This window comes from Euleptes europaea, chromosome 5 (assembly GCF_029931775.1).
Source record: "Euleptes europaea isolate rEulEur1 chromosome 5, rEulEur1.hap1, whole genome shotgun sequence".
NCBI lineage: Eukaryota > Metazoa > Chordata > Lepidosauria > Squamata > Sphaerodactylidae > Euleptes > Euleptes europaea.
The window spans coordinates 32,698,285-32,720,175 of record NC_079316.1 but is presented as its reverse complement, the minus strand read 5'-3'; the positions used below and the strand labels follow the sequence as shown (position 1 = coordinate 32,720,175).

Sequence of the window (21,891 nt, the reverse complement as noted above, 5' to 3'; positions counted from 1 at the left end):
GCTAGGAAACACCAAAGAAGGCAAGGATAACAAATTGACCATCTTTCTGTGGTAAGGGAGAATGGCTGAATCAGGATCTGAGATCTTTTAGGACATCGTGGTGGTGGTGTTGATGGAGAGTGCCGTGAAGTTGCAGCCAATTTATGGCAACCCCGTAGGGTTTTTAAGGCAAGAGACAAACAGGTGGTTTGTCATTGCCTGTCTCTGCACAACCACACTGGACTTCCTTGGTGGTGTCCCATCCAAGTACTAACCACAACCAACTCAGCTTTTGAGATCTGATGAGATCAAGCTAGCCTGGGCCATCCAGGTCAGAACATTTGGACATCTTGGGATATCTTTATTGTCTGTGCTGTGGGAAAGGTACCCGATAGGCACAAGTCTACCCATTCATGGGTAAATTGTGGGAGTTTACTATTTTTACACAAAACAAGAGTACATAGCCCAATGGTGTTAACTCTGCTCAGTCTCCCCCCCCAACTTTACCTCACTGAACTCAGACCCGCCCAAGAAGTCAGAACAACAAGAAGAGTTGGTTTTTATACCCTGCTTTTCTCTACCTTTAAGGAGTCTCTAAACAGCTTACAATTGCCTTCCCTTCCCCTCCTCAGAACAGACCTTGTGAGATAGGTGGGGCTGAGAGAGTTCTGAGAGAACTCTGACGAGTCCAAGGTCACCCAGAAGGATTTGTGTGTAGGAGTGGGGAAACAAATCTGGTTCACCAGATTAGAGTCCACCACTCATGTGGAGTAGTGGGGAATCAAACCTGGTTCTCCAGATTAGAGTCTGCTGCTCTCAGCCAGGATAGGAGAAAATACCAACAGCACCAACATGCCAAAAGATAAGCATGTTGGCTGTGGCCAAGGTTTAGTTGCCTTTACCTTCATGTTCTGTTTTTGCAAAACGATAGCCCTCACCCATCATGAAGCAGTAGGAATAATTAATTTTCTCATATGTCAATGTTGTCATGTCTCTTTCTGCAAGGAAGAATTTTAATTGCCTGTAAAATGGGGGTGGGGTACTTTCTTATCTATTTGTAATTTTTCATTAAGGATCCCTTAGGCAAGGGGTAAACACCAACCAACTTGTATCCCATTTGGATTTGGAGAGATGATACACCTGTGTTTCCCACTGAAACCAATGGAAACAGCTCTCAGAATGATTGTTTTAATTCCATTGCTAAGGAGCTTGACTCGAGTTTTCAAAATGACAAAAGAACTGCATTTGAATTTGATTGTTGTTGTTTTTTGCACAACTCAGTTAGCATCTGTAAATGCATTTATACAGTGAAGTTTGGCTTGGTGATAATTGCAGCTGTTCTCTTCCTTAACAAAGGCCCAGAACCTCAGGTCGGAACCCTAAGCATGCAGAACATAACAAGAGCATATAGCACATTCATGTAATTTGGGAGATGATTTTGAAATTTCGATTTGTTTAATTATTCTCATATGCACTTCAAATTATCTGCTTTTATATGTTCTGATCCGTCACCTAATGCAGGAAGTAGACAATTACCTTCAGTGAGCATATAAATTTTAACTGTGTTGTTTAAGCATCTCTTAAATCTGAGCAATTAACACAATCACCCCCCCCCCAAGCGTCCCCACAGACATCGGTCTTTAGCTTTCCCAGTGGATGATGTCTGTGTTAGTTACTGCTAATTGAACTCTAAATCAGAAAGCTTCTCGGGATGTAATGAAATAAACCCATCTTTTTCTCCTCTTCTTCTTTTTTCATTAATAGCTGGGACCAACGTGCACCAAACTTCAAAGGGATCGGTAAGTAAAGGCTTTTCATCACGGGAGCTTCCTGTCTTCGTTCTAATCTTTCATGCTTTCTGACGCAAAGACATCAAACGAGTCCAAAGAGAATTGCAGCGCTCCAAAGTAATGCTGCTCTCGAGCTCTTGTCTGTAAAACTGTATGTTTAGTAACAGTCCACACAATTAAAATGAGAAAATAATTATTTGCATAAGTTATCGTTTAATAAACGTCCCAATTCCCACCCACCCCTGTTTTTCCTTTGCCCAAACCTTAGCATTGCATAGTTCAAAAGGGACATCCAAAGCTCAAGGGACGGCTGGAAGAAAATGAAAAAGAATTAGGAAGTGTCTTCTGTAGAAGTCTTCAAAGCATGGGTATGTTTCGTTCGTACTTACGGTGTCGTTTGCATATTTCATTGTTTCTGTCATCTGGCTTGTTACAATCCATCTAAGGAGTTCTCAAAGAACATTAAGTCCTACATATAAATAAACAGTGAATGAGGAGGAAGATACAAAAAGGCAACAATTAGTATCAAAAGACTGACTTGTAGGGTTTTATTTCACCAAAGTCTTATCTTTCATTAGGCTGCAGCTCTTGGGTTTAGCAACTCTGATCAAGGCAAGTTTTATGTAGGAAATCAGGGAGGTTTAAATGTCAGGAGGATTTTACTTTGAGCCATGTCAGAATAAAGAGTTGGAGTAAAAACTGAATCTTTATGTGCCACCATTTTAGGTTTGGTCATGACATGGGGTCCATCAGGAGAATCCTAGTCCAGTGAAAAATTGGAGTAGGTTCCTCATGCTGAAAATGTGACGTCTGCCATCAAAACCAATCTGCTAACTCTTAGGCCCCTTTCAAACTGCCCTTATAATCTGGTTGAGCAGCAGGTTGCTAACAGGTTTTTTGTGTCAATTCAGACACAACCAGTTTGGCTCCCAGCTGATAACGGATTTTTTTTTTACCTTTTCAGACAAAGCCGCTTGCGTCCTGTCAGCATTGCAGGGCTCTGCCACTTTTTATGAAAACCGTTTTCTCCCATTTGCAGTTCTTCCTTGCACTTCTGAATTGCTCCAGAGTTCTGATTGAACTGTCTAGAGTGCTTCAAAAAGGACCGTGATTTTTTTCTCCATCTTTTTCCAGGTGGCATTCTTTTCCAGCTTTTTTTTAACGTTCTAAGATTTGCACTATAACATTATAGTGCTATAGCAACACAATTGACATGCCTGTTCCTGTAGCCAGAATAGAAAGTACCACCCCAAAAGGAGGAAAAATAATAGCAGCACTGTTTGAACTGTCCAGAGCACTTCAGAGATGGCTCATAGATGGATTGAAACGAGCTGTATGAACACCCATCTCTGTATCGCTTTACTCAGAAATGAGCCAACAACAGATGACATCCAGTTTAGAATGGTAATCTTAAAGGGGCCTTAGTCATTATTCTGCTGCTCAACCCCATCTTTCTACAGAGAGAAGGTGACAGCCTTCCGAATTCTGGATTTGTATTGTGGCTATTGAATCACCTTTTTTGTTAATGCCACAACTCAGACTTAGGAAATAAAGAGGAAATTGCATGCCCCTCTAGCCTGCTCAAGAGAATTGAAACTGATAGATAATGTTTCAGCAGGTCAAAACAAAAGCTTCTGGTTTGGAATCACCAATCATTCAAATGAAGATTGGTGGCGTCCACTGTCACACAATGTCCCATGTAGTTGCAAAACTACAAACACTAGTGCTGTATAACTAAGAGCATACAAGCTAAGAAAAACAGCACAGGCTCTGTATAAAGAAATACAACGATGTATTCAAAAGGTATGTAAACACACCGAAATTTTTTTTCTATTAAACTGTACACACGGCGCAATAGCAGTGAAACAAGCAGTTCATAGAACTAAATATAAACATGAAAATGATCTATTAACGGCTGTACACAAAAAGAATGGGAGACCGCAATGAAAAGTCAACTCCGACAATCAGGTAAGTTGGTCATGCGCAGTAGAGATATGAAGATGAATCCAATGAATGGAGTAGCAGTAGACATGCACAGTAAAGATGTAGAAGGTAATTCCAAGGTCTAGCAAAAAACGGTCATGCGCAATACAAAAAAGGACATACAAGCTGGAATCAGCCTATCATTCATCCAAAAAATAGCCATATTGATGTTATGATAGTATATGGCCGTAGTACAGGTTGAAGGATCACAAGAATGTTTTTTAAAAGATGGGGTCTCTTTAACAAATGGCTGTAAAAAATAGTCCAAATACTTTGAAATAGGTTCAAGTTGAGAATTTATAGCTGCTATTATTGGTCGCCCGGGGACTGGGATAATATTTTTATGGATTTTGGGCAAAGTATGGATAGAGGCTGGAGTTTGGGATGGGGAGGGATCTCAACAGAATACAATGCCATAGAGTTTACTCTCCAAAGCAGCCATTTTTTTCCATGGGAACTGATCTCTGTCATCTGGAGATCAGTTGTAAAAGTGGGAGATCTCCAGGTCACACCTGGAGGTAGGCAACCCTAGAAACCACACAGGTCCCCCCCTTCCTTCACCACCATAAGCAAAGCCTTAGGTGTTGCCTGTTTAAGCACACATATGGAATCCAATGTTCCTAGGGTTGCCAAGTGCCCGGTGGCGGCGGGTAAAATCCCACCAATACACCGGGCTGCCCTCGGACTAGCTGAGGGCTGGCGGGCAGTGCATGCACGTCACTTTTGGGTTTGCCCAGAAGCGACGCAGACGCTCTGGCAACCTCAGCTGAAACTCTGTGGAAACCACAGAGTTTCGGCCGAGGTCGCTAGAGCGTCCACGTCGCTTCCAGGTAAACCCGGAAGTGACGTAGGCTCGTTGCGCAGGGTGCGTGCGTGTGCCACGCCAAATGCGTGTGGCATTGCACATCACAGTCACGGCCCTGCAAAGCTCCCGCCAGTGGAGCTACAGGGCCTGGCAAGCCTAAACGTTCCCCCCTCCCAAGAGATCTTCTCCAGTTCTTCCAGTCCTGTTCCTCTGAGCAGGTATTGTGTGACAAGCAACCACCACATTACTTCCTGCTGCACCACCACAGCCCAGTCTGAGCCCAGGATACTGACTTAGACCCAGCCAATGGCTGTGCAAGTACAGGAAGCAAGGCACATTGCCTCACATACTATTTACTGAAGACTGGTAGCAACTTGAGCCTGACTGTGCTTGGTTCACTTTGCAGGAAAACCAACCCTGAATGTGAAACAAGGTGAAGCATCTTTCCTGTCATGACAGGCTGAAGAGTCTGGGGTTTTATCAGCTGAGATATGATAGAGGTTAATCCAATTGTGCATTGAGTGCAGAAGGGGGATAAAAGGAGCTTTTTCTCCCTCTCCCATAATACAAGAACTTGGGGGCACCCAATGTAGTTGTTGGGAAATAGGTTCAGGACAGACAAAAGTAAACACTTGTTTACTCAGTGAGAAGCTGAACTCTCAGTAGAGTGAGTGATGGCCACAAGCATAGATAGTTTTAAAAAGGGGTTAGAAAAATGCATGAAGTGAGCCTCCATCTATAGAGGCAGCAAACCTCTGAATGCCAGTGCTGGGAGGCAGCTGCAGGGGAGGCCCTGGCCTCTATGCCTTGTTTGTTTGGCCCTCCAGGAGTAGTTGACCGCTGTGTAAAATGGCATGTTGGACTAGATCAACCACTGGTCTGATCCAGCAGGCAGTTCTGTTCCTATAAATGGTTTTTAAAAAATGAGAATATACTTACTATGAGGAAGCAAGCACCAATCATTACTGCTTTGATTTTTACATCCAGATCTACAGGAACCTGAATACCAAAGTTGGCTGTATTGGTAAAGATGTTATTGACAAAGCCAGACCAATACTTGGAAATCTTGCCAATTGTAGACATCTCATTTAGAGATTTTACCTGCAGGATGAAAAAATAGGAAAGTATACACTGTAAACATTCCCCAAATACTTAGAAATCCAAATAAATGTGATTAATATAAGGGGAATGGGATCCGTAGAGAGAGGGGAAAGCCCATTATCCTCTCTCCACTTCATCACCAGCTGTGTCTACTTCCCCCCCACAGCCACTACTATTGGGGTTTCTAAGGGGTCTGTGGGTTCCTCCTGCTTTGTAGAATCCTAAAGCATATTTCTGTGCACTTATTTCTGAGTAAACATGCACAGGGATGTGCTGTAATTAATACAACATGAATATTAATTGAGGCCAAAACAAAAATCCACCAGCTAGAGCCAGCATGCGGTAGTAGTTAAGAGCGGTGGTTTAGAGCGGCGGACTCTAATCTGGAGAACCAGGTTTGATTCCCCACTCTTCCGCATGAGCTGTGGAGGCTAATCTGGTGAACCGGATTGGTTTTCCCAGTCCTCCGCATGAAGCCAGATGAGTGACCTTGGACTAGTCACAGCTCTCTTAGAGCTCTCTAAGCCCACCTAACTCACAGGGTGTCTGTTATGGGGAGGGGAATGTAAGGTGATTGTAAGCCGGTTTGAGTCTCCCTTAAGTGGCAGAGAAAGTTGGCATATAAAAACCAACTCTTCTGAAGTCTAGCACCATTTTAATATAACTGTCCAGATTATTACAATTACTATTTGGACTCTTCAGATTTCTGGAGGGGGGAAATTTCTACTTTGTCTTCCATCATTTTATCATCTGGGATTTTATCATGGCTTTTACAGCCACCAGTAAATATAAGAGCAATAGACACAATTTCTGAACACACACACAAAAAAATGGATTGCAAACAGTGAAGAAGACACTGATGTTCATAATTTCCTTGCACAAAATACAAGTAATGGCAGTCTGTAATTCTTGCCTTTGATTTGAGGTGAGTATGTCAAATCTGGAGTTCTTCGTCTCAGAATGTAATTGAGTCCCACTTTCCCACTTATCTGGCAAATGCAACAACTGTTGCTATTACTGTAGCATTGACACGAGGTCTTGCCTCTCCCCAGAACACTGAATTCTATTACGGCAAAGTCCAAAGTGTCAGTAGGCAATTGGGCAGTATCATTTCCCCAAAGTGCTAGACATCCTGGCTATAAAGCACTCTGGAAAGCAGTGTCACTCAGTCTCCCTTCTCTTTGGGACATTGTTCAAGCAGTGTTGCAGGCACCAGAGAAAGGGGAAGGAAGAGTCACTACCATAGCTAGGTGAAGGGAGTCTGGGGGATCTTGGGTAGGTATTGGGAACCTCATCACAAGGGCATTTGGAAACCCCATGATATTCCCGATGATATCATCAGGATCACTGTGTGCTTTCTGAATTTCACAGTGTGACTTGGAAAATATACTTGTTTTTCAATTTCAGCTTTCCAGGCTATCAAAAACAAGATCTTCCTGCACATGACTTCAGCAAGAGTTGCCAAACCAAACTTTCAGGCTGCAGTCACAGAGCTCCCATGAAGGTTGGTCTAGGGTATGGCCTTTCCCTCCTGTTCTCACCAGCACACTGCCTAACAGCTACTATCAGGTTTTACACTGCAGGCCATACCCTAGACCAACTTTCATGGGAGCTCTGTGACCGCAGCCTGAAAGTTTGGTTTGGCAACTCTTGCTGAAGTCATGTGCAGGAAGATCTTTTAATGATCCACACAGTCAAAAGCTTTGCAGTAATCTATGAAACACAAGCTTTTCTTCTGAAACCCCCAGAAAGAAGCAAAATGGGATATTCACTCATCTCTACTAACAGGTGATTGGTACAGTTAGAGCTGACAGTTCTGGTCAGGTGGTATGTATCTTATCACAGTGGCTAGAGTTGTGCTTGCAAGACACTGGAAACAAGAAAAAGTCCTATCAATTCAAAAACAGGCTTATGAATGTTTAAAGATCTATAATTTGATAAAATTAACTGATTTGCAGAATGGGAAATATGCTAAACAGACTGAGTTGATTTGGAAACCTGTGTTACAAAAGCGTTATTATTTAGTAAGGTTAGATTTGGTTTTGGTATTGTTTATATTGTTACTATTTTCTTAGAACTCATCTCTGTAAATAATTACATTTAAATTTTAAAAAACTTTTTAAAAGTGAATATATGGTATGTGTTGTGCCATATATTCCTTTTTTTATAATAATTTTATTGGTTTTTATAATACAAATTTTCCATGATAGTAAACAACAATAAAAGCAATATGAAATTCAAATTTCTAACTCTATGTTGTTAAAGTTTCTTGAATTCATAACAAAAAAAACAAATTAGAGGAAAATTTATGACTTCCCCATCTCCTCTCTCCGCCTCTTAATAAAGTATTCATCCCATCGTAATTAGTCTGATCTTAACTATCCCTATCTTGCAATTGCCATTTATGTGTGCAATGGAACAGAAGTCTACAGATAGTGATAAAATCATTCAAAATAGTAGATCAAATGTACCTCAAAGTCAACATCTCCAAAGCAACCACACGTTGCATAGGGGCCTATGATCTTCAGCACATCTTCATTGCTCTCATTCCTGATAGTGAATTTTGGCAGAAAGGGGTCCCATCTCTGTATCACGTAGCCAACTGTGGTCCCAGGAGGAGACTGAACTTCTAACTATTGGACAGTCAAAAATGTCATCATATGACATGCGCCTTGCAAAGATAATTTCTGAACAACAACACATCTGAAACATAAACAATGTAATGCCAAATAATATTTTTATTTAGTTGCTATCTTAAGTGAAATTTAGTTCCTAATTTATTTCAAGCAGAATCCACTATGTCTTCGTTCTTTTCAATTGATCACCACTGCTGTGCAAACATTTTGATTGTCTCTTTGGGATAGAGACATTTGTATTTTGTGTTACTGTAATATTTTCCCTGTTCGGATTAGCTTTACACAGTTTCCTATCAGTACGCCCTTTTTTTGCTTGAAAACACCAACCTGGCAACCCTATCTGGAGAGCAAAAATAAAAATTATCTAAACAAACAGGCACCCCATCCTAATCAAGATGGTGCATATGCCTATACCATAAGCAACATTACAGTGTAGGTACATCCACACCTAGAGACACATGTAAATGTGCTGGGCTCTGGGTATCACAAGTGATATGCAGGCAGAAAGATGCTTCTCTACATAAAGCCATAAAAGCCCAAACACACCAATCTAGTGGGAGCCAGGGGGTGTGCATAAAAGCAGCCTACTTTCTGCCTGTGAACAATGGCAGCAGAGAGCAGCACAGAGCTTGCTGAGGATGGCAGTAGGGAAAACAGGTGGAATTAATAATTTTCTGATGGCTCCCCCTCTCCACAAGCTCCTCTGCACACACCTAATGCCCGTCTGAATGCGAATGAATTAACGTGTGGACATTTCTCCGACTGCCTCATGGGTATTTTAATTCCTCCTTCATGTCTGCTATATTATTTTAAAAACTTCATTCCACTAACAAAGGAGGTTCTCAAGAAATTGTGGCTTCTTGGCCCATCACACTCACATGACCTTGTGCCTTTTAACAGAAAAGGTCACTGAGCTGTTCAGATTGGCAATGTTTTGTGCATGGCCATTCTTGCATTGCCTTGAGAGAGCAGTAATTATTGTTCAGGGGGAGACCCATCATACTCTATTGCAACTCAGTATACATTGTTTAAGACTAAGTTCTATGAATGTTTACATATACTGCTCTTTTTTATGAGTTTTAACATATAAAATAAAATGGTTGTACTGTTTTCCCAAAGTTGTTCCATGTCTTTTACAAGGTATATACTTAGATGAAAGGTAGTGCTACTGTGATTTACTAACCTCTTGCAGATAACATGGAAACCAGCAGCTGTTACATCTTAAGGGTCTGTTCACAGTGATAACTTCTTGACCAGTGTTGTCTGTAATCCGTATGGTGAAGGACCGTAAAGGTGAGCAGAAGTTACGATCAAAGCAACCATTTTCTTCCACTGCAAAGTAAACTCTTTGTCCCAGGTGGTTTTTTATTTCATACTTGCTGCAGGTTTCTGTCCCAAGTATAACTAAGTAAAATCAAATGTGCAGAAATGTGTTTAGCATCATTATCATTGGACAGAGATGTATCTGTTAACCTTTTTGATTTAGTACTACAATTTAATATGTAGTACTTCTGCATCTATTAGATGTTTTTATGTACATTTAATAATTATACAGGCTGTTGGTCATTTGTGGTGGAATCCAGCCAAAGTTAAAAGATGACAGTGAAAAAATTAAGTACGTGTTAAACATTCTTAAAAGTTGTTTGGCTGGACTGGTAGAGTTTCCAGGTCCCTCTTCGTCACTGGCAGGAGGTTTTTGGGGCGGAGCCTGATGAGGGCAGGGTTTGGGGAGGGGGGGACTTCAATGCCATAGAGTCCCAGTGCCAAAGCGGCCATTTTCTCCAGGGGAACTGATCTCTATCGGCTGGAGATCAGTTGTAATAGAAGGAGATCTCCAGCTGGAGGTTGGCAACTCTATGGACTGGGCTCATTGTTTGCCAACATTAAGCCACTGAACAAGTTCCGATATAACAACAACAAAACACCCTACAATTTATTTTAAACCTTGACTACTTTGTTCAGTGTACAGCTATTAATTCCAATCCTGACTTGCCTTGTTAAGAATGGTAGTTTTATTGCTTCATTTCTGTATACTGGGAAAGTGTTGCTAGAAAGCAAATTAGGCCTAAATCAAAATTAAGCCATGCTGTCTACATTCAGACATTGTTAACTGTTGGTTATAAACCAACTTCAAATCCTAGCTTGACGGCCCCTATGTAATCGCAGTTAGTGGAGTGTCCTGCATTCAGACAATCACACTAACTATAGTTAGTTTAATTAAACCATGGTTTCAGCCTATGTCTGCACTGAGCTACATTTTTTTCCAGATAATGGTGAGATTTAGATGTACAATACCTTGAAGAAGCTCCACTTGCTGGTGAATAATTATCTGGTCCAGCTGTAGAGAAATAAAAGTAAATAAGACAACTTAAGAATTGTTGAACACTGAAGATATTTTATGTTCTTTTCAAAGTATAGCAAAGGAAATCACTGAACCAGTAGCTTATTCTCCTGTATCTGGGAATGCCGTTTAGGCTGGTAGCTGAGGGGAAATATTTCAGAAACACTTGTATGATAACGGTATGTTTGTGCCAATGGCTCATGCCATATGCTTATTAGGATGGGAAACATCTCAGAATCTTTGGTCTATCTGATATGGATAAAAATTTGTTTTCTCTCTAATCTAGTGTTCAACTCAGTTCTTATCCTGCAGTAAAATGAACATGCAGACAAAGCTCATGAATGGTGTGGCCCCCAGTGCTTAAGAAAGGAATCTCAGATGTGACAACCTACAATAACTGTGCAATCCTGAAGGGGGTGCAGCTTCTGAGGAGGCAGCGTGACCCCTACACTGGCATAAGTGCCACTTTCACCAGCTAAGTGGGCATGGACGCCAATGCAAGGGCATGTATACTGGCACAGGGGCACCGCACGGCAGCACGAGCTTTGTGTGCCGGGGCTGCCTCCTAGGCAGCATTTTCCTAGTGTGAGTGCTTGTGCCAGCATCCAGGGGGGCATTCCCAGGGGCAGAGCTGTCTTTAGGCAGTTTCCAAATCCCTTTCTCCCCAGGAATGCGCCATTTTGCAGGGGTGGAGTTATGCCTGTAAAATAGGTGGTGTCGCCCTGTTATACTCAATGGGAGTTTCATGGGGATTTTTAGAAAGTATTTTTTTACTTTTGTTTACAGCCAGGGAAGCCTCTCAGGAGGCAGTGCAGCTGCACTGTTCCTGGCTGTTGCTGAACTACCCCCACCCCTTCAGGATTGGGCTTCCTAAATGGTAGGTCATGTAGGATCCTCATTTCACAAACTCTAGTTAGGTTCCAATTTTATTTGGAAAGTAGGTGAGTAAAGGCTATTATGCTGCAGTCTCATTTATTGAACTGGCTTGTGGAACATCCAGAGCTCTTGACTAATTAGAAGTTTAAATTCTACAAGAGGGCCATAAGGGGAGAGACCACAAATAAAAATATAACTCTGAGCCACAAGGACTCAGACAAGAAATTCACTGCATTCCCACTTTATAGAACTTTGACATTAAACCACATAATTAAGCATCGGAAGCATGATTAAACAGAAGTCTCTCTCCCAATATTGGCATTGGCACAATCACCTTTGACAATGTACAGATCTGCCCCTTTGCTTTGTATATTGTCCCTCTGCCCCTCTGATTATCTGGAACTTCATCCTATATTTCATGATAGAGGAAAGGTGGGAGATGAAGAAACGGCAAATTCCAAACACAGTTCTCAAATTTGCTTTGTGAAGCAGCTCTGGCCTTATTGTTGAATAGGCTTTCTATTAGCAATCTTCATGAAGCATTTGGAAGTGTTTGATCAGATAAGATATTCCCAGGCAAGAACCTTTAGATCTAAGGATGGCAATGGTGTGACAGGACTTCTAAGGCTTCATAATTTAGGCTTGATTTCACCAGCGCGAAGTCCAGCTGTAAATCAAAAGTGTTGCTTTTTAGAAAACCTCAAAGCTGTCTTCTTTAAATCTACAAGTCAGAGCCTGCAGCAAAATATCAGATAGAATAAGTTGGTCCTTTGCAAGAATGCTGTGACAGCAACACAATGCCTAAGATGTTTGGTACCCCAAATGTGTTTGGTTTATAAAATGGCTTCCATGATCCAGTTGGCCCCTGCTGTGTGACACTTACAGAAACTATGATAAGTAGCCTAATAATATAATGCCAGAGCAGTATAGTGTCTGCAGTGTGAGACTAGGACTGGGGATAGGATTGCCAGCCTTTGGTACTAGCTGGAGATCTCTTGCTATTACAACTGATCTCCAGGCAATAGAAACAAGTTCCCCTGGAGAACATGCTGCTTTGGCAATTGAACTCTATGGCATTGAAGTCCCTCCCTTCTCCAAACCCCACCCTCCTTAGACTCCACCCCCAAAATCTCCAGGTATTTCCCAACCTAGAGCTGGCAACCATAGTAAGTGATCCCAGTCCAGTCATTTTTTCTCAGCTTAATACAGGATAAAATGGAAAGTGGAGAACTATGTAATATTGACCTCAGCTCCTTAGAGGAAGGGTGGATAAAGATCGAGATAGCCATTTTTATACATCTCCAAATTAGCTCACTCCATACACACTCAAGGGCCCAATCCTACAGCTAAGCATACTTAGGCACATACAATTCAGCAGTCTTAAGATGCTTAAGTCTATGTTGGATTGTGAGCAGAGATTGTTTGCTGTTTGTTGGCCTGAGCAACTAATTTTCCAATCCATCTAGTGGGCTGTTTAGCTTTAATATCTTTTTAAATCATGTAGTTTTATCATCTATCCAGTCTACTGGTAGCAAACTGTTACTGAAATACAGGTAACAGATTACTTTTAACTTCATATATGTTATTAGATCTAATCTAGAGGTATGTTGACAGGTTTATACTAAGGGGGGGAAAACCCACATCAGACTCTGCCAAATGAAAGCTATGCTTCAAATACAGACGAAACTCTCAAGATGAAGTTATGTGTTGGCTGTAGGTAATTTGCTCACCACTATCCTTTGAAGAAGAAGAGTTGGTTTTTATATGCCGACTTTCTCTACCACTTAAGGGAGACTCAAACCAGCTTACAATCCTTTCCCCTCCCCACAACAGACACCCTGTGAGGTAGGTGGGGCGAAGAGAGCTCTAACAGAGCTGTAACTTGCCCAAGGTCACCCAGCTGGCTTTGTGTGTAGGAGTGGGGAAACAAATCCAGTTCACCAGATTAGCCTCCATCGCTCATGTGGAGGAGTGGGGAATCAAACCCAGTTCTCCAGGTCAGAGTCCACCCCTCCAAGCCACCGCTCTTAACCACTACACCATGCAGGCTCTTTGAGAAGTGATACTGCTGCTGTGCCATAGATATAAAATTGATAACAAGCAAACTGTGACAGAATAAGTAGCATCCGCTTGTGCAATGTTTCTCTGCAAAAGCTAGCATTAAGAGTGCATGCGGTGCTTTAACAGGTAGGTTCTGTCATGACCCCCTCCAGCCTACTCAGTGATCCTGATTTGGAACCCCTATGGAAGGAGGCAAGTTGAGCAACTGAGGAGGACCAGAGGGATCAGGAAAGGCCTGGCACTGCAGAGCCACCTGAGATAAGGGCTCCTCAGCACCAGAGGCTGCCTTGCCAAAGCCTGCAAGGGAAACCTTTCCACCAGCCCTGGAGATAGTCTCTAGTCCTCTGCCATGCATATCTCGATCCTGGCCCTGTAGCCTCCCAGGACCCTCTTCCAGTCCACAAGAATGCTGGCGGTGGAGGGCTGTGGCCAAAGTGGCACACAGGGGGTAAAATGCCAGGCTGGCTGCCCACAACACCAGAGTAGAGCAGGACACTGAGGGTGAGTCCTTACAGGATCCTGGCCTATGTGCAGAGCCACTTTAGGAACCCCAGCACCTGTTGGTAATACAGCTGGGCTCAATTACATCCCAGCCTACTTAAGCTGGGGCCTGTGAAAGGAAAGTGCCTTTTGTATAGGTAAGGGCATCTTTGCATCCAGCCTAATGCTTTCCTAAACTGGAGAAACAGAAGTGTTTTCTCATATTTACAGCTTCAGAGGGTTGGCCAGAGAGCTGGCCCACATAAGTTGTTGGTCTCTAATCTTCTGCCTTTTCTCAGAGGAGATTGCAGGTAGAGGTGGGTCTTTCTTCAGATGAAATATTTTAGCTGGAGAATGCTGTGATAAAATCTGGAACCTTCCACATCCAAATCAGGCTCTCTTTCGCTGAACCGTAGCCCCTCTAACAGCAATGCTAAATACCAGTGGAGAAACCAAAAGGTGCCACCTGCATACAGGACATTTTATAGGTTGTGCTGTAGTGTGGTATCCCTACGACATTTGACAAGGCAACTTTTAAATTTAAAGCCAGACTCATTGTATAACTCAATGTATAACTACCCACAGGGGGAAGGCTTCATCTAGAATAATTGTTTCTCTCAGTTAAAAAATAAATACTTTTTTTGAACAAAAGAGAATCTGAAATACAAGGAAGTAAATTAAGAGGAAGAAAAACTGTCTTGGGTCCAATGAAGGGTTTCTGTGGCTGGAAGGGATTTCTATCACAGAGCATGACTTCCTTGGCTCCCCACCCCTCACTACAGCCCCAAATGCTGCCAAAATATTTCTCCTGGGGAACAGGAGTCTCCTAAGAATAGCAGGAGGGGAGTCAGTGGTCTGCAGTGAGAGGGATAAATTGCCTGAAATTAGCCCTTCCCCCCACCCCTAGAAATCATCTGGGGTGGTTCCTAGGGGAAATAAACAAATACAGCTGTATATCTTTTTTGCAGAATTACAGGAGAATAAAACCACAGGGAATTGCTTGGGTAGAATGGAAGTAAATATAAGATGGGTCCCATAGAAGCTTCAAAGTATCTGGAAAGCAGTAGGACCTGGCGTAGGTATTCCAAACCAGGAGGCAAACTGGCAGCGGGTTGGGCTTGTTTACAGATGGTGGTCGTTTCTGAAGGTTGAAGTTGCTCTGGAGGATCTGGAGAACCAGGAAGAGGATCCTCTAGGGTTTTTTGAATGTGACCAGGAATATCTGCATGAAATAAATAAGCATTAAGAAACAGAGGGTTGCTTTTGTCAATGAAAATTGTCCAGCATAACTAGGTTAGCTTGTTATAACCAGTTGCAGCTATTGAGAACAGTCGCTGTACTTATCTTGTCTCCTTTTGAGTTTTGCACAGAAATATCACAGACTGTGGGTAGGATCCAGCAGTATTTGTTTAATTAAAAATCATTTCTGTGCCACCTTTCCACCCAAATAGGGTCCACAGGGTGGCGGACATAAAAACATAAAACATTTTGACATTAAAGCAGCATTTAAAATAAAGTATATAAATATCTAACCAATTCATTTATAGATATATAGATATATACGAATTCATTCATATATATATGTATAAAACACACGCACATAACAACCAGGGAAAGGGGCCAATAACAGTTTTGGGGGATACACCAAACCAAACCAAAAAGTCTTTACCTGCTGTGGTAAACAATGATAGTGGGAGATGGCTGAATCTCCCTAGGGATGGAGGTCAAAGTTTTAGTGCCAGGAGCAAGAAGCCCTTCCTTAGGTTGCCACCCATCTAGCATCAGATGGAGGGGGCACCTGAAGCAGGCTTCTGAATTTGACCAGAATGCACAGGTAGGTTTATATGGGAAAAGGTGGTCCTTCAGGTATTCTGTCCCTAAACCATATAGAGCTTTAAAGGTCAATACCAGAACCCTGCACTGACAAACTGGGAGCCTATCCCAATCCCACTTGCCCTTCTATCCATCAAAATCTTCTGCTAGATCCAGCCCTGTATCTCTTCAGTATTATGGCCTTTCAAACTAACTTAGCATTTTGTTGTCTTTTCCTCTGCTGTATGTATAGTCTTCTGACTAATATTTTACTACAAACATCTAACAAAGTGAGCTTTAGTTCATGAAAACTTATTCTTCAGTGTTGTGTGGCCTTCTAGCCCCCACTGAAATCAGTAAAGTGTCCACCCCCAATAACCTTTGGCTTACATTAAGACCAGAGGTACAGGAAGGGCATCTCCAAAATCTCTTGGCCTTTAGATGCTAAAAATGAGGGGGGAATGCATCTATTTGTACATTAAAAGAGGGTATCTGGATAAGAAGCACTCCCAGTAGGGAGTAAGTTGATTTCACTGATATACCAGAAAAGCACCGATGAAGGCTTGCACAAGCAGAAACCAAGGAAGTCATCGCAATTAGCCCTTGCACTAAGTGAACATGACCATTTCTCATCTTAAGTTTTTGCTTGCTCAAGAAATAATACAACACATACTTCAGCCTCTCCTCCCCCTGATAATTACTTTACTTGACCAAATTATGCCATACTTCTAAATTGGACTGTAATGGCAGCATTGAATAGCCTTTTGATTTTTGTACACCTCAACACTGATTGGAGATGAAAAACCAGCGCTTGATATTACAGAAGCTCCTATGCAACGTCTTGCATGATAGGAATTACATTGTTAAATGTGCTTTCTTCTATTGTGCGGCAGGACCCAACCCATTGTCCTTGTGACCAGGTGAAAAGCCCTGGATTCTGGCACACTGTAGCATTCCCAATGTAATGATTAATACATCAGATTAGGATTACACAGAATCCAGGATGGGCTATGCAGATGAAGGGGTGGGGATAAAATGAATGCAACCTCAGCCACAAACAGAGTCATCAGCAGGGATTGTTTGATTTGATCCCCCCCCCAAAAAAAAGGTGCTTAGGAAGATTTGCCTTGCACTACCCATTTTCTGTTGAGCTGAGTACCCGATATGATCATGTTAAGTGATCTGTTCGCAGTTTAGTTTTGAATGCACCCCACCCAAAAGGATCAAGACAATCAAAGGAAGTCACCCCTTTTATAATGATTAATGTTTTTCGCTCATTGTGTTGGGAAGATGAATGGGGAGGAGAATGGAGCCAGGTAAGGCAAAGGCAGAGGAGCGATGTGTGTGAACAATGTATATGTGACTGGGACTCAAATACTTCCATGAAAACACATGGGAAAAGCCAGGCAAGTCAGAAAAGGGTAGAGTAGAAAGAGATAAACCCTGCCTTATTTTAGAGTCAGGACCTGCCTGATTCTGCTATTAGATCCATAGGGTATCCCAGAAGAGAACAAATTGCTTGTGGTTACGGTAGTGTTTATTAAGATTTAACAAGAGGTGATTATGGTTACATAACAGTGCCAACATCTAGCAAAGATAGGCTTACTACATCTCTCTTCTGAAGAGAGGGGATCTTTGCCCATTTCCCTGAGATGTCACTCTATAGGACAAATTGCTGATTACACGTCTGTGCCGCCCCCCGTCAACCAGCCAGATCCAAAGACCTCAAGGCTTGCCTGGCCATTTAAAAGTTGCTGCTGCTTAACTGCTTGAAGAAGAGTTGGTTTTTATATGCCAATTTTCTCTACCTTTTGAGGAGAATCAAATTGGTTTACAATCTCCTTCCCTTCCTCTCCCCACAACAGACACTTTGTGAGGTAGGTGGGGCTGAGAGAGCTCAAAGAGAGCAGTGACTAGCCCAAGGTAACCCTGCTGGCTTCATGTATAGGAGTAGGGAAAGCAACCCGGTTCACCAGATTAGAGTCCGCCACTCATATTAAGGGGTGGGGAATCAAACCCGGTGCTCCAGATTAAAATCCACCACTGCTAACCACTACGCAACTCTGGCCAGTACCTGTCCTTGAGATACTTTCCCACAGGCAGACTGTTGACTGTCTTCAGAATTATCCCTAACTACGCATTAATTGGCTGGGAGTTGGCAATGCAGGTCTGAAGTCTGGGATGGAGTCAAAGATGGCACAAAGAGGGAATTCGTGGCTTTTTGTAAAGATTCACTCACTGTCTCCTCATCATACAATGGTCCTCTGTGTGTAAATCTGCTACTGCCCCCCAATCCTCCAGCAGGTTAAATGCCTGTTTGAAATTCATTTGCAAACAACATACACTGGCTAATGAAGGGACAGGACACAGCTATGGGGCAAGCTATATGAAAACACACATGCACAACCTGTTGAGAGCTTTTGGGGAGGATCCATTTTTATTTATCCATTGAAGGCCACTGCTAACAGTCCTCAATCAAATTTCAATCTGAACAGAGAGTGCATCCTTAATTACCAGGTGAAGGTTTATTTCTTTCCCAATGGTGTCCCTATGCACATCTATTTCCTTTTTCTTAAATACATCAATGGCTGCCACTCACTCATATAGAGGGGAAAATACAATATTTATTTTAATCATTTTACTGCTGCCTTTCCACCCAATCACGGTCTAAAAGGTGGGAAACAAAAATGTTTAAACAATTAAAATACAACTAAGAAAATAAAATTCAATTTAAAACACATAAACAACTAGGGTTGCCAACCTCCAGGTACAAGCTGGAGATCTGCTATTTCAACTGAACTCCAGCCGATAAAGATCAGTTCACCAGGAGCAAATGGCAATTGGACTCTATGGCATTGAAGTCCCTTCCCAAACTCCTCCCTCCTCAGGCTCCACCTCAAAAAACTCCTGTCGGTGCCAAAGAGGGACCTGGGAACCCTATAAACAACCCTAGGAAAAGGTCTAAAGGTGGTTATAATACATAATATGTGTATGTAATACATTACACTTGGGGACATACAATATATTTTTTACAATATATGGCTTCCCTCCCTTCTACATTGGACATTGATAATGAAGGGTATTTCTCTAGAAAAGAATCTTATACTGAATGAATCACTAAATAGGACTTCCCTCTTTCCTCTATCCCACTGGTTCCCAACCAGGGGTCCGTGGACCCCCAGGGGTCCACGAGAACGAAATTAAGGTCCGCGAAACAAAGTTATAAACCCATAATAAATTAATATTTCAATTAAAGGTTCTCTATTATAAAAATTTATATTCAAATATTATTCTAAGTTTAATGTTTAACTAACAGTTATGATTAAAGTTTATTTTCAAATTCTCAGAATTTTTATTTTGAACCTTGGGGTCCCTGCACCGAACAAAAAAGTCCTAGTGGTCCCTGGTCAAAAAAAGGTTTGGAACCACTGCTCTATCCTGTGAGAAACTGAGTTCTCAAGTGTATCTTTCTGTGTCCCATTTCTCCCTCTATTAAGAGGATGCAAACCTACCACTCTATCCTGCATGGCACCCTGGCATATCCAGCAAGCATCTCTACACTCTCAAGCCGCCTGTCCTGGTAGTTTCCCTGCCTGTCCTTCTCAAGTCACAGGAAATCCAGCTAGTTGCAACTCTGTCTCCCTCCCTCCAGTGTTAAGCCCTGCACGCCCCAGATACTTTCTCAAGATTTCAGTGACCTCTGAAGAGGTCAGATACCCCATTCTGGAAAACCCAGCAAGACCCTCTCTGGCCCTGTGGACTTCACTGTGAAGTGTTCTATTCTGCTCTTGTGGGCTCAAAAAGCGAGCATTATTTGAAAGTGAGCCTGGCTGTTTCATCATGTAATCACATTTTGATCTTAATTTATCATTGCCGCCACAGCTTTCCTTCAAAGCCCAGGACCACAGGAAGAAGGGAACCCTTTGAATTTCTATCCGACTTCTTTTAAAAAATGTATAACTGGATCATAAATATTTAATACGCTCTCTTGCATCACTTTACCTCACAGAGTCCCGTTGTTGCCGAAACCCGTGTTACTCGTAATGCCGTGAAGTTTTACAAACCAAGTGTCAGCGGCGTTTTTGAAGGGGGGGGGGGGACAGAGAAAAGGAAAGTGAAGCCTGTCCTGTGAGTCAAACCTAGAAAACAGCAGGTGTACTAAATATTCATGGAAAGCATTCTGGACAGTGTGTGCATGATCTTCTGCATCTGTTACAGCAGCACTCGGGATCTTATCCCAGTCATTTTTCCTACACTTAAAGTATACCACATTGTAAATAAACTGCATGATGGTAAGTGCAGTTTTTATTTGACCCACTGGCTTCTGATTAGATGTGTATTCATCCGTTGCATCATATGCAGTTACACCTTTCTAAGCTCACTGATGTCAATGGATTTAGAAAGAGGGTAACTGTTTAGGATTAAAACCTATGATTCATGGTTCTTTGCTGTTAGCAAATGATGTTCCAAATGATTATATTACCTCCACTCAAACATTACACCACATTACCCGGTATCGTTTAAATGGCATGTTTCATTTAAATGGCATGTTTAATTTTGTAAAGCACTTTAACAGGTTTTTGTCTGCACATGTCAGTGTGAGACTGGCCCTTGTTTCTTGCATTTTATAGATGAAGGAACTGACTTTTTTCTATCTCACTAGCAACTGCATCAGTTTACAGAATACAAGTTGATCGTAGGGTTGATGTCATAAAACAAATAGAGTCATAAAATTAGTCCTGAAGAATATGAAAGGTGCGTCATGTGTATAATCTTCCTCTGGGGGGACAGGAAACAATCAAGTTTGGGCGAGAACTTCTCAGTACCCCCTGAAAATCCATACACCAAATTCTAACACCTGTGCTTTTTAAAGAAGTGCCCTAGAAAGTGTGAGCGAAAAAATTGTCTTCATTTTAACAGTGTAACATCTAATCTTCCCCTCCCCACAAAGTGGAGGAAAGATACTTGAGAGGATTTCCAGTTGCCTGCAGTTTTCACCTTTACTGAGAAGTTAACTATCTCTAAGGAAAACAAAATAAAAAACTCAACAAGCACACTCCATTCAGCCTGATTGCATTCAGTTTTCCTAGTTAGCAGGAATTTTGTCAACCATGTTCAGCAGCATTAGTACTTCTGGGTGCCACATTTATCAAGTGAAGCCTTCTTGAAGGATGCAAACATTTTACTGGAAGAATGATCTTTCCATGATTTGTATTACCAAATAAATAGCATGCATAGGCAGACACAAGGCAGGCTTAAATAAAATATCATCACATGATCAAGAGGTTACGTGTGTGTTAAATTAAATATTGACATTCTCTTACAGATTTCTGGCTCCAGTGTGCAACATAGAGCAGAATTACCATGCCTCAGAATTGTTACTTTCCTGCTAATTCAAATGGCTGAGTGCGATACTGTAAGGGGTTGGGTTTCTTTTCTTTTTGTCTTGGTAAACATGTCTTTATAGGTTATATATAATTGCTTACCTTGAGAGGCCATGAAGCTGCCTGAGTCACTTCTTCAAAGGAAGCCAGGTTAAAAGAAAAGGCTTTTCTTGCTGCAGCAAGAAGGGGGGGAAAAGCACAGCATGCACAAAACTTCAGAAGGTGTCTGTCTACTTCATGTCAGGTTACAAAAGAACAGCAAAGAAACACAGCTCCTTTCTTATATTCCAGAATGATGCATTTTATGGACAACAGGGGGAGCTGATGCTTGTAAGCAAGGGAAAAAAACAGATATAGATTGCTTACTTCAGATGCATTTCACAATGGTGTGAACAAGGAAGATAAACATCGCTTATACAGAAATTAAATGTGCTGCATCCATATTTGTTTTTAGCATATTAATTCAGTCTACATTGTATTTACTGACTGTTTTAGCTTTCATTAGGCTACGTTGCAGAGGGGCACAAGGTAAAGAAAAGCCTTGACTTAATGCCTGCCCAGAGCAAAACACAATCTTTTCTATACAGATGGATGAAGCGCAGAGGTGGCATTGGGTTTTGCCTTACCGCCAGCCTGCACTTGT

General features: G+C 41.9%; 1 protein-coding gene across 1 annotated transcript; it reads right to left on the bottom strand.

Annotated features, from left to right (window-relative positions):
- Window positions 1-2,138: 2,138 nt before the first annotated feature.
- PLSCR5 (phospholipid scramblase family member 5) lies at window positions 2,139-21,417 on the bottom strand. Its single transcript, XM_056849757.1, has 7 exons — window positions 21,351-21,417; window positions 15,123-15,274; window positions 10,590-10,632; window positions 9,478-9,698; window positions 8,130-8,291; window positions 5,497-5,658; window positions 2,139-2,238 (listed from the first exon to the last, which is right to left on the bottom strand). Exons 1-7 carry the CDS (start codon window positions 21,361-21,363, stop codon window positions 2,200-2,202), a joined length of 792 nt encoding a protein of 263 aa, XP_056705735.1. The 5' UTR covers window positions 21,364-21,417; the 3' UTR covers window positions 2,139-2,199.
- Between the last annotated feature and the right edge of the window lie 474 nt (window positions 21,418-21,891).